Source organism: Teleopsis dalmanni, chromosome X (genome assembly GCF_002237135.1).
Source record: "Teleopsis dalmanni isolate 2A chromosome X, ASM223713v2, whole genome shotgun sequence".
Lineage (NCBI taxonomy): Eukaryota > Metazoa > Arthropoda > Insecta > Diptera > Diopsidae > Teleopsis > Teleopsis dalmanni.
Window position 1 is genome coordinate 90,982,892 of NC_051848.1, and position 12,589 is coordinate 90,995,480.

The window sequence follows — 12,589 nt, forward strand, 5'->3', positions numbered from 1 at the left end:
CTTATTTGGCTTTTGCTAGGTAAAGAAATTTAGACAACCTTGGGGAATCACATATCCCTTTTGCTATAATAAGTCTAGAGTGCAACACATAATAAATTTTCCCTTGTGTTTTCACTATTTAAGTCCTTTAAAGTGAATTGCTACTTATAATAACCTATAACCTATACTCCTATTATTGCTTTCACTCTTCAACGTCACTAAACTCGCCTGCTATAAGATTTGAAATTTAGCTTGTGTTTTAAGACATCCTACTATTCTACTTGCACTTTCTCTTTTAGTTTTATCGCTTTATATTCATTAAAAAGTACCATACGTACCATACAACGTTAACTTTTTCTTGATCTGTCTTATCTCTAAAGTAGTCTACGGTGCAATCTGTACTTTTAATTCCGTTCTTTTTTCGATAGACATCATTAAGGCAGTCCACAATATGGCTTGAATACTTGCTTCCGCGATTTACAAATAACGTATTTCTTTTAAAACCGTATAACATCGTTCGGGCTTTTTATTATTTAACAGCCCTCGGGTAGTCTATTGGCACAACTTGAACTTTTATTTCTGTTGACAATAGAGCAAAACAATGTGTTACATTATCAGAAATTTCAGCCTCTACTTCTGTTAAGGAGCATGCTCTAGGTTGTTTGTCCTTAATTATTGCTTTTGCCATATAACTTCTCTAATCTATCAATAATTTTCTTTTCGTATTCATTTCCATATAACACCATTAGTGCTGGAGTCATACAATCTGGAAAGTCATCTTTCGATGATTTGCTACCCCAATATCTTTTATACACCGTAAATAGTTTTTGTGGTAATCTACACTTTCACATCTGGTTGCATATAACAACCTTAAAGTCATTAAACCCATATGTCATATAAGAGACATAAGTTATAAAACCTAGGCTTTTGCTTTCCCTTACATAACATCATTAAGGTGATCTGCTTAAATGTCTGGGATTTCCGAATCAGTCACATCATACAAAATGCTTAAAACGGTCGGCAATCTGAGCTGCTTTAATGGCTTACATTTTCGATTTTTTAATCAATTGTTTGACTTCAATAATTTATTAATTATTGAATTATTAAATTCATGTACATGTATATTACAAATATTTAGGATCTTATATATCTTACTTATACATACAATTTATTTTTAATAAATGTCTATTGGGTATTACAAGTTAACAATTAAACTCATAACTGGCTTAGAGTGAGAACATAAAGAACGTTCGTTTATGGTGAAATCAATTAAAAAATATTGCACTTGATGTCAGCACCAGTTAATGCTGGCACTGCGAACAAAGAGAACATATCAAATATGGCATAAGATCACCACCAGTGAACCACCATCAAACACTCAATTTCGACGCTGACAAACACATGATTCTATATTCTTGCACTTTTGTCAACTAGTTCGAGTTGGTATGATCGAGCAAGCAATAAGCATTATCTGTGTGCGATTGCATTGTTATAAGAGGAATATATTGTGCATGTTGGTACGTCCTAGCCAGCTCCGAAAACAAGCGTTCTCTGTGTTTCACCACTATCTTTAAAAGTTATATCGAAAGACGATTGTTTTCTTAGTTTGATAATAGTTCATTAGTAGATACTAACTTAAGTTTACTTATAACTAAGAATGTTACAGTTTTACACTTAATATCATATCAGGATTTTCACTTAAATGTAAACTCTTAATTTAAATTAAATTAAATTAAATTAAATTAAATTAAATTAAATTAAATTACAATATTGTTATTATAAAAATATGACATTTAATTTTCGTAAGAGTTGATGACATATTTTTTTAAATAGAGCCATTCGTAATCAAATATACGAACATATCCTATTTATAGTATTTAAATTTTGTTTTAATTACAAGCAGCCTGAATAAATTTAAAAATTTTAAATTAAATTAAAACTTTAGTTTTAAAAACATATGGTTTTTTTTTAAAAGTTTCATTTATAAATTGAATTTGGTTATAGCAACAATGAGAGTAAAACTTTGTGGCTTAAACTTTCATATTTAAAATGATGTAAAAAATTTCATACTTAAAACTAAAAAAAAACTTTTATGTGGTTCTACACTTAAAATTTGTTGACTAATTGATAACGCCCGTCATGGCTCTATCAAGCATTTGACTTAACCCAATAGGCCTCCAACTGCTTTGTGTATTTTCACTGATCATACAAATGTTTCGATCAATGTAGCAATAAAGTTTTCCGACGCGGTAAATCTATAGGAGTTAAAGATAAAAATTAACTTCAATATTGATTTCAACTTTCAATAAACACTGTGCAGCTTACCTGTTTTCCTAATTCGCGTCTACCAGGTAGTGGAGCAAACAGGATACCAAGCTCTGCACACTTTTGTGAAACGACCTGTTTAAACTCAAGCTGTATAGGTTTTGTTATTTGTATGTCCATTAGAGCCGGTGGAGGAGGTGCTTGTGCTGGCGGTTGTGCAGATTTTGACTCAAACGATGTGAGCTTGTCAGTGTTATCTGTTGCACGATGCATTACTTCAAGAGCACGACGGAATATGTCTTTGATATTTGGTTCGTTTAGAAATTCTGCTGGGAACATAGACTTCCAGCCAGCGTACCAACGAGTCACTTCAATATAATTTGGTGATTGATTAAGCCATATAATTAGCATCTGCATCCATTTCGGGAAGAAAGACTTCTCCAACAACTGCGTCATTACCTTTAGAGGAAGTACTTCATACCATTCCCAAACCGTGTACCACATATCTGTAAATTGAATTGATTGATTATATACTATAGCTAAGTCTGATTTTGTTTATTAAACTAACCTAACTTTTGATCAAGTGGATTAATGATTAGCTCACTAAGCACCATTTGCAGTTTAGGCACAATATGTTTTACAAGAAACTCTTGCATCTCTGATACATTGAACACACCTTTCCATGGTAATAGCATAGCACGTGCCGAACGGTCATGTGGCATCCAACCATGTAAAGCAAATCCTAATTTCTCACGAATTGTTGGATACACAGACTCTTCCATTTTAAAACCTAAAACATTATGCCAGGGTAAAATCCATATATGTATGGGTACTGTGTCAGTAAGTGGATCCCACTCACGAATGGACCGGGTGAGTCTTGGTAGTACTAACTGCTCTAAAACCGAGTCCAAAATCCAACTAGGAAATAATGGTGCCCAAGCATCTAACAAAGCAGCCATTGGTTGATATTGTTTTGGATTCCAGTTGCCAGCACATGCGCGGAAACTTGGTATAACACCAACCCATATAATGGAAGAATAAGGATCAAAAATATTTCGAGCCAAGACTTCATTTTCGTCTTTTACTTCCAATATAGTACTCCATTTCTTTATCAGGTCGATATATTGTGTAGGTTGTTCTAGTGGTTGCCACGCATCCAAATGCCGTTTTAGAAGCGGACCAACCACACCAGCTGCTAAATCAGCCAATTTAAATTCCTTATACTCGGTACCAAACACCTGTTGTAGCTTTATAAATAAATGCTCAGTGCGTTCTATGGTTAAATCAGAGTCATCAATAACCAATTCATACACCAGACTTGACACATTTTCCAACGTGCTTATGTAATTGTATTCGCGTTCCATAATCTCTCTTAACGATTTTAACTGATACTCGTAGTACGACTCATTGTCCGCTGCTGTACGCAATGATGTATGGGTTGCTATAATTTGTTGTTCGCATAAGTCAACAATTAATTGCAAATTATGTTTGAGTTCTGGCATATCAAAAACATTAGATGCCTGTGAGGCTAATTTATTTTTCAAATCAGTTTTAACTTCATAGATATCTTCGTCCATCACACGCGTATGTGCCAAGGCATGATAACCACTCAGTACGCGTCTTTCGGGACCAGTCATGTCAATCACAGGAACATTGCCTAACTGTTTACTGAAAAATTAATAAACAAATAAAAAACGTCAATTAAATATTAAAGCAGTTTAGTTCAGAATGACTTGATTACCATAACACACAACAACGCCATAAAATCGCTTTGATGCTTATTTACGAGTTGCATATACTAGTGCTGTTCACATTATTCGAAGTTTTTAAAAATTCGAAGTTCTTCGAATATTCGAATATTCGCATTTCAACGAAGTCTTCGAAGTTGGAAAAAACTTCGAAGTTTTTGTGAATTTTTGTTCTCGAAGTCTTCGAAGTTTAAATGTAGTGAAAAACTTCGAAGACTTCGTAAGCAAAAGGTGAAGTGAGAGCGCACAATGCAAACAAACGTGCATCACACAAATTATTTGAGGGATGAAAGCGTTTGCTTTGTTTGTACGGTTTTATGTTTTTGTTGTTATTCTATGCAGAAAATTAAAAACATGTTTTTTTGTTTTATTTTATTACATAAAATTTATTTTTTTATTTTATTATTAAATATGTATTATAATACATATTATTATTAAATATGTTATTATTAAATATTTTTTATATTAAATAAAAAATTCACATTTTAAATAACTTATATTTATTATTTATATTTAAAAAATTATATTTATGAAAATTTTTAATATAATATAAAATACATGAAAATTTGATGGAATTTCTTTTATACAATTTTGCTTATACACTAATTTACATTTTATTTAGATACTTCCTTATAATATTATGTATTTCTTTTCCTAGAATAAGGGATTTAAAAATTTTCCATAAACAGTAAAATAACTGTAACTACAATAAAACATTCAAAATTTTATAATGCAAAAATAAATTTGCGCTTACCTGCGTGATCATCACAGCTCATACAGGTCAAATAATTAGGCATTGATGAGCGAAACTCATTTTTCCATAACTAATTTTCAAGGTTTTAATTTGTGATTTTCTTTTTAAAGGAAAATGAAAATTTTTATAAAATTCCATTACTAATAAAATCCATCAATATCAATATTTTCATATTATTACGTATATATTTTATATTATATTAAAAATTTTCTCAAATATGATTTTTTAAATATAAATAATAAATATAAGTTATTTAAAATGTAAATTTTTTATTTAATATAAATAATATTTAATAATAACATATTTAATAATAATATGTATTATAATACATATTTAATAATAAAATAAAAAAATAAATTTTATGTAATAAAATAAAACAAAAAAACATGTTTTTAATTTTCTGCATAGAATAACAACAAAAACATAAAACCGTACAAACAAAGCAAACGCTTTCATCCCTCAAATAATTTGTGTGATGCACGTTTGTTTGCATTGTGCGCTCTCACTTCACCTTTTGCTTACGAAGTCTTCGAAGTCTTCGAAGTTTTTCACTACATTTAAACTTCGAAGACTTCGAGAACAAAAATTCACAAAAACTTCGAAGTTTTTTTCAACTTCGAAGACTTCGTTTACTATTCGAATATTCGAATTTCTTCGAATACTTCGTAAATTCGAATATGAACAGCACTAGCATATACTCGTGTGCTAAGGCGTTTGATGAGGTGTGACATAATGGTTTAAGCGTTAAACTAAAAAATTGTGGTATTCCAGTTTAAATGATAAAATTTATGGCTAGTTTTTTATAAAATAGAGTTCCTTATTAGAGCCCAAAACCTATTTTCATCTATAAAAAAATTGAAGCAGACATCCCTCCAGGAACCCCATTGTCTCCTTTATTGTGTAATTTTTATGCAGCAGAATTTTCCTTGGATCCTATGATCACAATTTCTTTGGCATTTTGCAATATGCATACAGACAAAATGCTAATTCTGTTGTGAACAATTTAAAACTTCATATTGGTAAAATAATGAGTTACTTCCAAATGTGGAGAATTAGAGCAAATAGTGAAAAAGCGAAAACTATTTTCATTACAAGATGTTGAAATCAGAGTCAAAGGAAAAAGTCTATAATGTGTAGATAGAATTACAAGAAAATGTAAAATACCTGGGTCTAACTTTTAACAGAAGATACACTTGTCTACAGAATATAGGGGTCAAAAAAGTGGCTTTAAATTACTTTATAACTTTAAATGATTTGAAACCATTGATACAAGGCAAGTTAAGTGTGAGAAACAAAATTATGTTCAATAAGCAAGTAATTAGATCTAAATTACTATATGGATGTGTTTTTTATGGTAATGTTGATTCATTCACCATCAGAAAATTTTAAGCTTGTCAAAATATTTATCAAACAAAGAAGAAAGATTACTCAGATACTAAAATCAAAAGTGATTTGTAATTACCTTAACTTATCCGGCATATTGTTTTTAGAGTTCTTGCCTCTTTCAATTATTTCTTCAGCAGTTTTAAAGCAGTGATAGTTTTGATTACGATGTCCTCCATCCGTACCCTTTTTCCATTTGTTAATCTTTTGCTTATTGTGTTTAGACTCACGCACATTTTCATTTTTAATTGATTCCTTTTAAGAGCAAAAATACAAACTTTCAATCCCAATTTTATTGCTTTTAAACAAATTCAAATATTACCGGTCTTTCACTAACACTAGTTTTCATTTCTGGACCATAAGCACCAATAGCACCACGTCCCTTACGTACAAAAGCCTCTACCGGTTGTGAAATACCTTGCAAGTCTTTACCCAAACCTTTGCCAGGCTCATAGCCCATCTGCAAAAGTAACTTTGCACCAATACCGCGAGTGTGTTGTTCCCAAGCGCCAACGCGACCAGTTGATTTGCGTTCATAATTTTTCTTTAGCACTTGCGACGCATAGATTTCACCATCCGACGACTCATTACTGCTATTAGCAGTACCCATTAGCTGCCCTGACTTATTTCCAAATGTGGGACGCTCGTACTCATCATCAGATATTTGATCATCTTCCGGTTCTTCAACATTTTTATTCTTTTTACCAGACTGTTGCACGCCACCAGCTACAAAGCTAACTGGTGCAGTGTAGTCCTTTGCGTTTCCACCACGGTTATTACGGCGACCACGACTTAGGTGATAATCATCGTTGTCGCTATCATCCGCAAATATGCCTACGAATATAAGTAGAACGTGTTTTCGTAAAATTAAATACCAATATGCCATCAATTTACCATATATTTGTTGTTTCTTCGACAATTTGCGGCGCGGGCGATTCGGATTAAATTCATTGTCTAAATCGTAATCCGTAATTTCAAAGCGTTCAAAACCATCATCTGACATACCACCGATATTTTTATTATTTTCTAATCTAATTTTCTAACAAGTAACGAAAGTATTAATATATACCGTCTAATGCAGAAATATACATTATTGAAATTATGACAGTTTGATTTCAAACTAAACTAAGCAAACATATGGTAAGTAAATGACATTCTATGCAGGGTTGCATATATTTAGTACTATTTTAATACTTTTGTGAAAGCTGTTTGTAACCAGCCACAAAATACACAGACGGATGAAATTCAATTAATAAATCTGTTCCACGAGCTACCCGAGTAACTTCGAGTAACTCTGTGTATACGCAAGTGCGTTCTGCCAGCAAATTTCCGCGCAAAGGCTCTGTTAATTGGCACGTACCGTAAAACTTAAGCCAAAGCGAAATGCACATAATTGATAAGAACAAAATAAACAAAGTTCTCCGCTCTACTGTACGCAAAGACATTTTTTCAATCACCTGGACACCAATGTCATCAGCAAATTTTTATTAATAATAGTTCCATTAAATGATTTTCGAATTTCTTCCTCATTTAGCACGGGTTGAAACTTGTAAATAAAATTAATCAATAAATAGAACTAATTCCAAATACTAAATTCTGAAATAATATAATGCACTAAATCATTCTATATTAAGTAAAATTCTATAATCATCTTAATTAGTTAAATTACTCTGTGCTAAGGCTCAGTTAGACGGTAGGTAACGCAAGAAATTAAGGAGAAACGAAATGAAAATTCTACTCTAAATTAAAGCTATGTTAGTCGCTAAGTAAGCAGCTAATTTTGTTTACATTTGAACATGTAAACAAAATATTTTCAAAATGTGTACGTAAATCTATTGTGAAATTGTTTTATTTAAAATATTTTTAAATTGAAAAGAAAAAAAACTGTTTATCATTTATGTATGCATTTTTATTCTATTCTAGTATGTATATTATGTATATTATAAGATAGAAAAGATTCAACAACTGTAAACATCAAAAATTTCAACCGGTAATTGTTTGTCTCCAAGTGCAGAGAATTCCTATATTATTATTGCACGAAAATGTTTTTAAAATGAAATTATTAAAAATATTTTTAGTGAAATATTTTTATATATGACTAATATCTATTATATTGCTTATTTTAACATTATTAACAATAGTTGCGTTTCAGTAAACATGATCCGCTCAATGATCTAGATTAACTTTGCTGAAACGATACGGATCACGTATAAAAATAATTGACAACGCATAAATAATGCCAGTTGGGTTTGTGTACAAAATTTTTTGATTTATGTGAATAATTTTGGCGCTAAAAAAGTAAGTGAGAAAATTTTGAATACAAAAAATCTAAAAAATAGAAAAAAAATTGTGACGATTTTTTCCAACACGTCACAAATAAATTATGATAGTTGAAAATAGCATGAAGTTATTATAGTAAACAAATAAAAAAACCCAACAACAGAATTAAACTATTTTAGTCGAAACAAAATATATATATAGCATGAAGTTATTATTATTATTGTAAACAAACAAAACAATAGAATTAAGCTATTATTAGTAAAACCAAACCCACGGAAAAAAATATTAGTCTAAGCTATGAAAAAATATATAAAGTATTAATAAAGTAAAAGGAATTATTTTAGAAAGTAAGATAGTAATAAGTAATTATAAATTATCATAGAATTCAGTTATCAAAATTAAAAGAAACAATAAATCTCTTGAAAATACAAATTAAGTAATAATACTTCCGATTTCTTTGAGGGTAATTATTTTTGCAAAATTTTAATAATAAATATGCAGCGAACAACAACAGCAGAACATAGCGAAATCAGTAGCAGGCAATAACAACTTAGAAGAAAGCTACACAGTATGCACTCAGAAGTCAGTTATCCCGTTATATAAAATCCGTATAAAAGGAGAAGCAAAGTAAAACACAGGGACTTGGCCACAGCACTTCGAACAGTGCACATCACCAGAGGTTCAATCACAGGTCGTGAAGCAGAACACTTCACAAGGTAATAACAGAGGTAATTATTAAGTCATAGAACTGATTCCTAGCAACACAGCCCTATCGGTAGTGTTGTTTCCTAATCCCACAGTGTAGCCCAGTCGGTAACACTGAACCTAGCAACACAGCCCTGTCGGTAGTGTTGTCTCCTAGCCTACCTTTAGTCATTCTTTTGTGTTCTCTTATTTACAGGAGTTATATTAATTGTCCGTATTTATAATTACAATAAAATATCATTAGTACATAAGTATAACTATAAATATTGTAATAAATTTATTTTGAGAAAAATAATAAAAACCACGAAAATAACGAAAATAGCCCGTTTTTTAATTACGAGAAGATTCAGGGTTACAGAGAAAAAAATATTCTTGTAACGACTCTGGGATCCGGCGAGCAAAACCTCGGCTTAAGAAAAAAGGTTCTTTACAAAATAAAATCTGTTGAACTGTCTGAAGTATTAAATGTAAGTTTGTATTTAGTATTTACTTTAAAACTTAAATTTAATTCTATAGTAAATAAATGAAAATTGCAGATTTTATAAGAATCATCAAGCGAAACTGACTCTTCCATTCCATTTTTAAATACTAGTTTAAGTTTATTAAGCTCAGGGGATGAAGTGCATCAGCATGGATATAGTGGAAATTTTGTGGAAACGATCAATAATTTTTCCGTTAAAAATTATTTGATTGGTATTTGCGCATAAAAAATACAATTGCTATATACTAATTATGTTTCATATTTTAATAGATTTGTTAATAAAATCCAATCAGCGAATGCAAAATAACCGTGACTAGAGCAATGAAGGAATTTTATATATTTTTGTGGTATATGGCAAATATGAATACTTTTTGCGAATTTGGTATTTGTTTTGGCATACCAAGAGCTTCTGTATGGAGAATAATTAAAAGAACTAGTGTTTAGCTTATATCAATTGGACACTAAATTATAAAATACGCACTTGCTAATAATGCAAAAGTGGAAGCTTCGAAAAAATTCCTGTTCGTAATTGGTTGCATAGACAATACATATGTAAAAATAAATGCACCACACCATAGCAAATAGGCTTATTTCAAAAGGAAGCATGACTATAGCTTAATCTTGCAGGCAGTTTGCGGTGAAAATGTTTTTTTTATAAACGTGTATGTTGGAGAGCCTGGTTCCTTATGTATTGTTCTGTTTTAATTAAATAAATGTATTCAACTTAATTTATATATATTCATTTCAAATTAATTGATTTTAATAAATTATCAACACTTTTTCAATAATAATAAAATATAAATAAATAATGTAATAATTTTAATTATAGTAATAATTAAAACATTACTTTAACCAAAGAAATAAATAATAATGACATATTAAATAAATAAGTACATAAAATAAATAATAAATAAATATAAATGTTGATTTGTTTATAATTTTACTACACCGTTGCATCGCATTGCCAACCTCATTTGCATTAAAATACGTTTCAATTTTAACTTTTACATACATTCCACATTGAACCAGAAAATGAACCAGATCAATTGCTGGTTCACCCCATTGTTTTTGTTTTGCATGTAAAATTGAGCGGATCATGTGTGCTGAAACGCAGCTAATGTATTATATATTTTAAAATTGTATTTTTAATACATTTTATTATTATTAAATAAGTATTTCTCTTTAATAACTATTATTAATTAAATACTTTCTACCAATTATTGATCAATATATAAGATATTATAAATTAATTAATTATAATTAACTATTGTAAAAATATTATTAATAAAATAAATTCATTAAAATATTTTCTGCTGATTATTTCCGCTATGTGAAAATACAATCAATATCAATTAAATAGTTATATATCAAAATATAATTAAAAAATAAATTCATTAACATTTTACCTCATACAAACAAGAGATCTTATTTATTTAATCAATTTTCGTTGTAATAAACATAATCCGCACGTTATTGCAACGCACCGACCCTCAACAACGTTTAACGGCAACTGACCACAATTTTTAAAATCGCTTAACTTCAAAACCTAATTGAATTTGATTTTTCTATTATTCGCTTAATTTCTCTGTTTTTGTTTATTTTGTTCCTATCAAATACGCAGGTTTGATTGATTTTTCATTTTTTGAATAATTTTATTACGTAATTTATTACGTTACTTACCCTCTAACTGATCCTTTAAGTTTATTATATATAAAAATAGCGAGTGAATATCTTTAGATTACCGCAAAACTCGCTGAAATTTTTAAAACCACCTCAGCAATTTCACAAAATTTTTAAAAGTTGCCATTTTATATGAACTGTTAAACACATTTTAGGTGGATGAATATTTAGCACAAGTTTAGTATGCAAATCAAAAATCAGAAAAAAACTTATGATTAAATACGATTCCTAATATTATACTAATTTTTCATTCCACGCTAAACTTTATGTTATATACTATAATTTTCAAATATTTTCACTTATGTACTATTTTGTATATACCAGCAGGTCATTTCCACTAATCGCTATCGCTAAAACTCCGATCTCTTCGCTAAAGTTCTTAAATAAGCGATTCGTTAATTTTAGTACAATTAGCCATCATGCAATTCTGCTAACAAAATTTGTTCTACAAAAACGGCAATTTAAATGTAAACAAAACAAGCAAATTTATACACTCTCAAGATAATTTACTATTACCAGACCAAGTATGTTGTCTCTTGTTGCAAGTCGACCCACCACGAGTGAAAAGTTTCACCACACCGAACGGAACGTTTCACCACTACGGTCTTCAATTTATTTTACCACGAAAGAGCGTTATGAAGCGCGAAAATTGGGTTTCGTTTAGGTTTTTTGACCGGAGAAATGCGCCAAAAACTGAAGAATGTAGTCAAATCAAACTACGTTATAAAAGATAGTGAATAAGTTTCTTTGAAAAAATAATTTTATTTGTGTTATTATCTAAGCTATTAATATTAGAAGATGGTGTGGAATTGCGTAATGGGATGTAAGTTAATTAAGGAAATACATGAATTTCATTACAATCACATCATTGTGTAGCTTCCCTACCTTGCGCAAATAATGTTTCAAGCGATTACCTCTTCACACTTGAAAAAGAATTTGATAGTTGCAACTTGGTACACCCTCGTAGCGACTTCATTAGTTATATTAGAAGATTAGATGCAGAATTTTGTAAATATTTTGAAAAAAATTACTATAAAGTAGGCATAGCTCAATTTTTATATATAAAGTTGGCTAAGATACGCCCATATACTTGCTACCAAAATTGCAAACTATTATAGACAGTATATTAAATTTTTTCATTAGAATGCGAAAGCATTTTATTTTAAAATTTTTTAATAGGAAACTTAGTACCCCTGATTTCAAACAGAAGCTTCTAAGGATAAGTCATATGTAAATTTCTGCAAAGCATTTTCTTTGTAGTCTTCTCAAATGTCTACAAATTTATATTACAAAGTTATACTCTGTTCGCACTGT

The 12,589-nt window shown here is 30.0% G+C and overlaps 1 protein-coding gene across 1 annotated transcript; it reads right to left on the minus strand.

Annotated features, from left to right (window-relative positions):
- Positions 1–1,980: 1,980 nt before the first annotated feature.
- On the minus strand, positions 1,981–7,225 carry LOC119688072 (septin-interacting protein 1). Its single transcript, XM_038102706.1, has 6 exons — positions 7,024–7,225; positions 6,452–6,963; positions 6,209–6,384; positions 2,813–3,912; positions 2,305–2,750; positions 1,981–2,234 (listed from the first exon to the last, which is right to left on the minus strand). The coding sequence occupies exons 1-6, from the start codon at positions 7,130–7,132 to the stop codon at positions 2,100–2,102; spliced, it is 2,478 nt and encodes an 825-aa protein (XP_037958634.1). The 5' UTR covers positions 7,133–7,225; the 3' UTR covers positions 1,981–2,099.
- Positions 7,226–12,589: the final 5,364 nt, after the last annotated feature.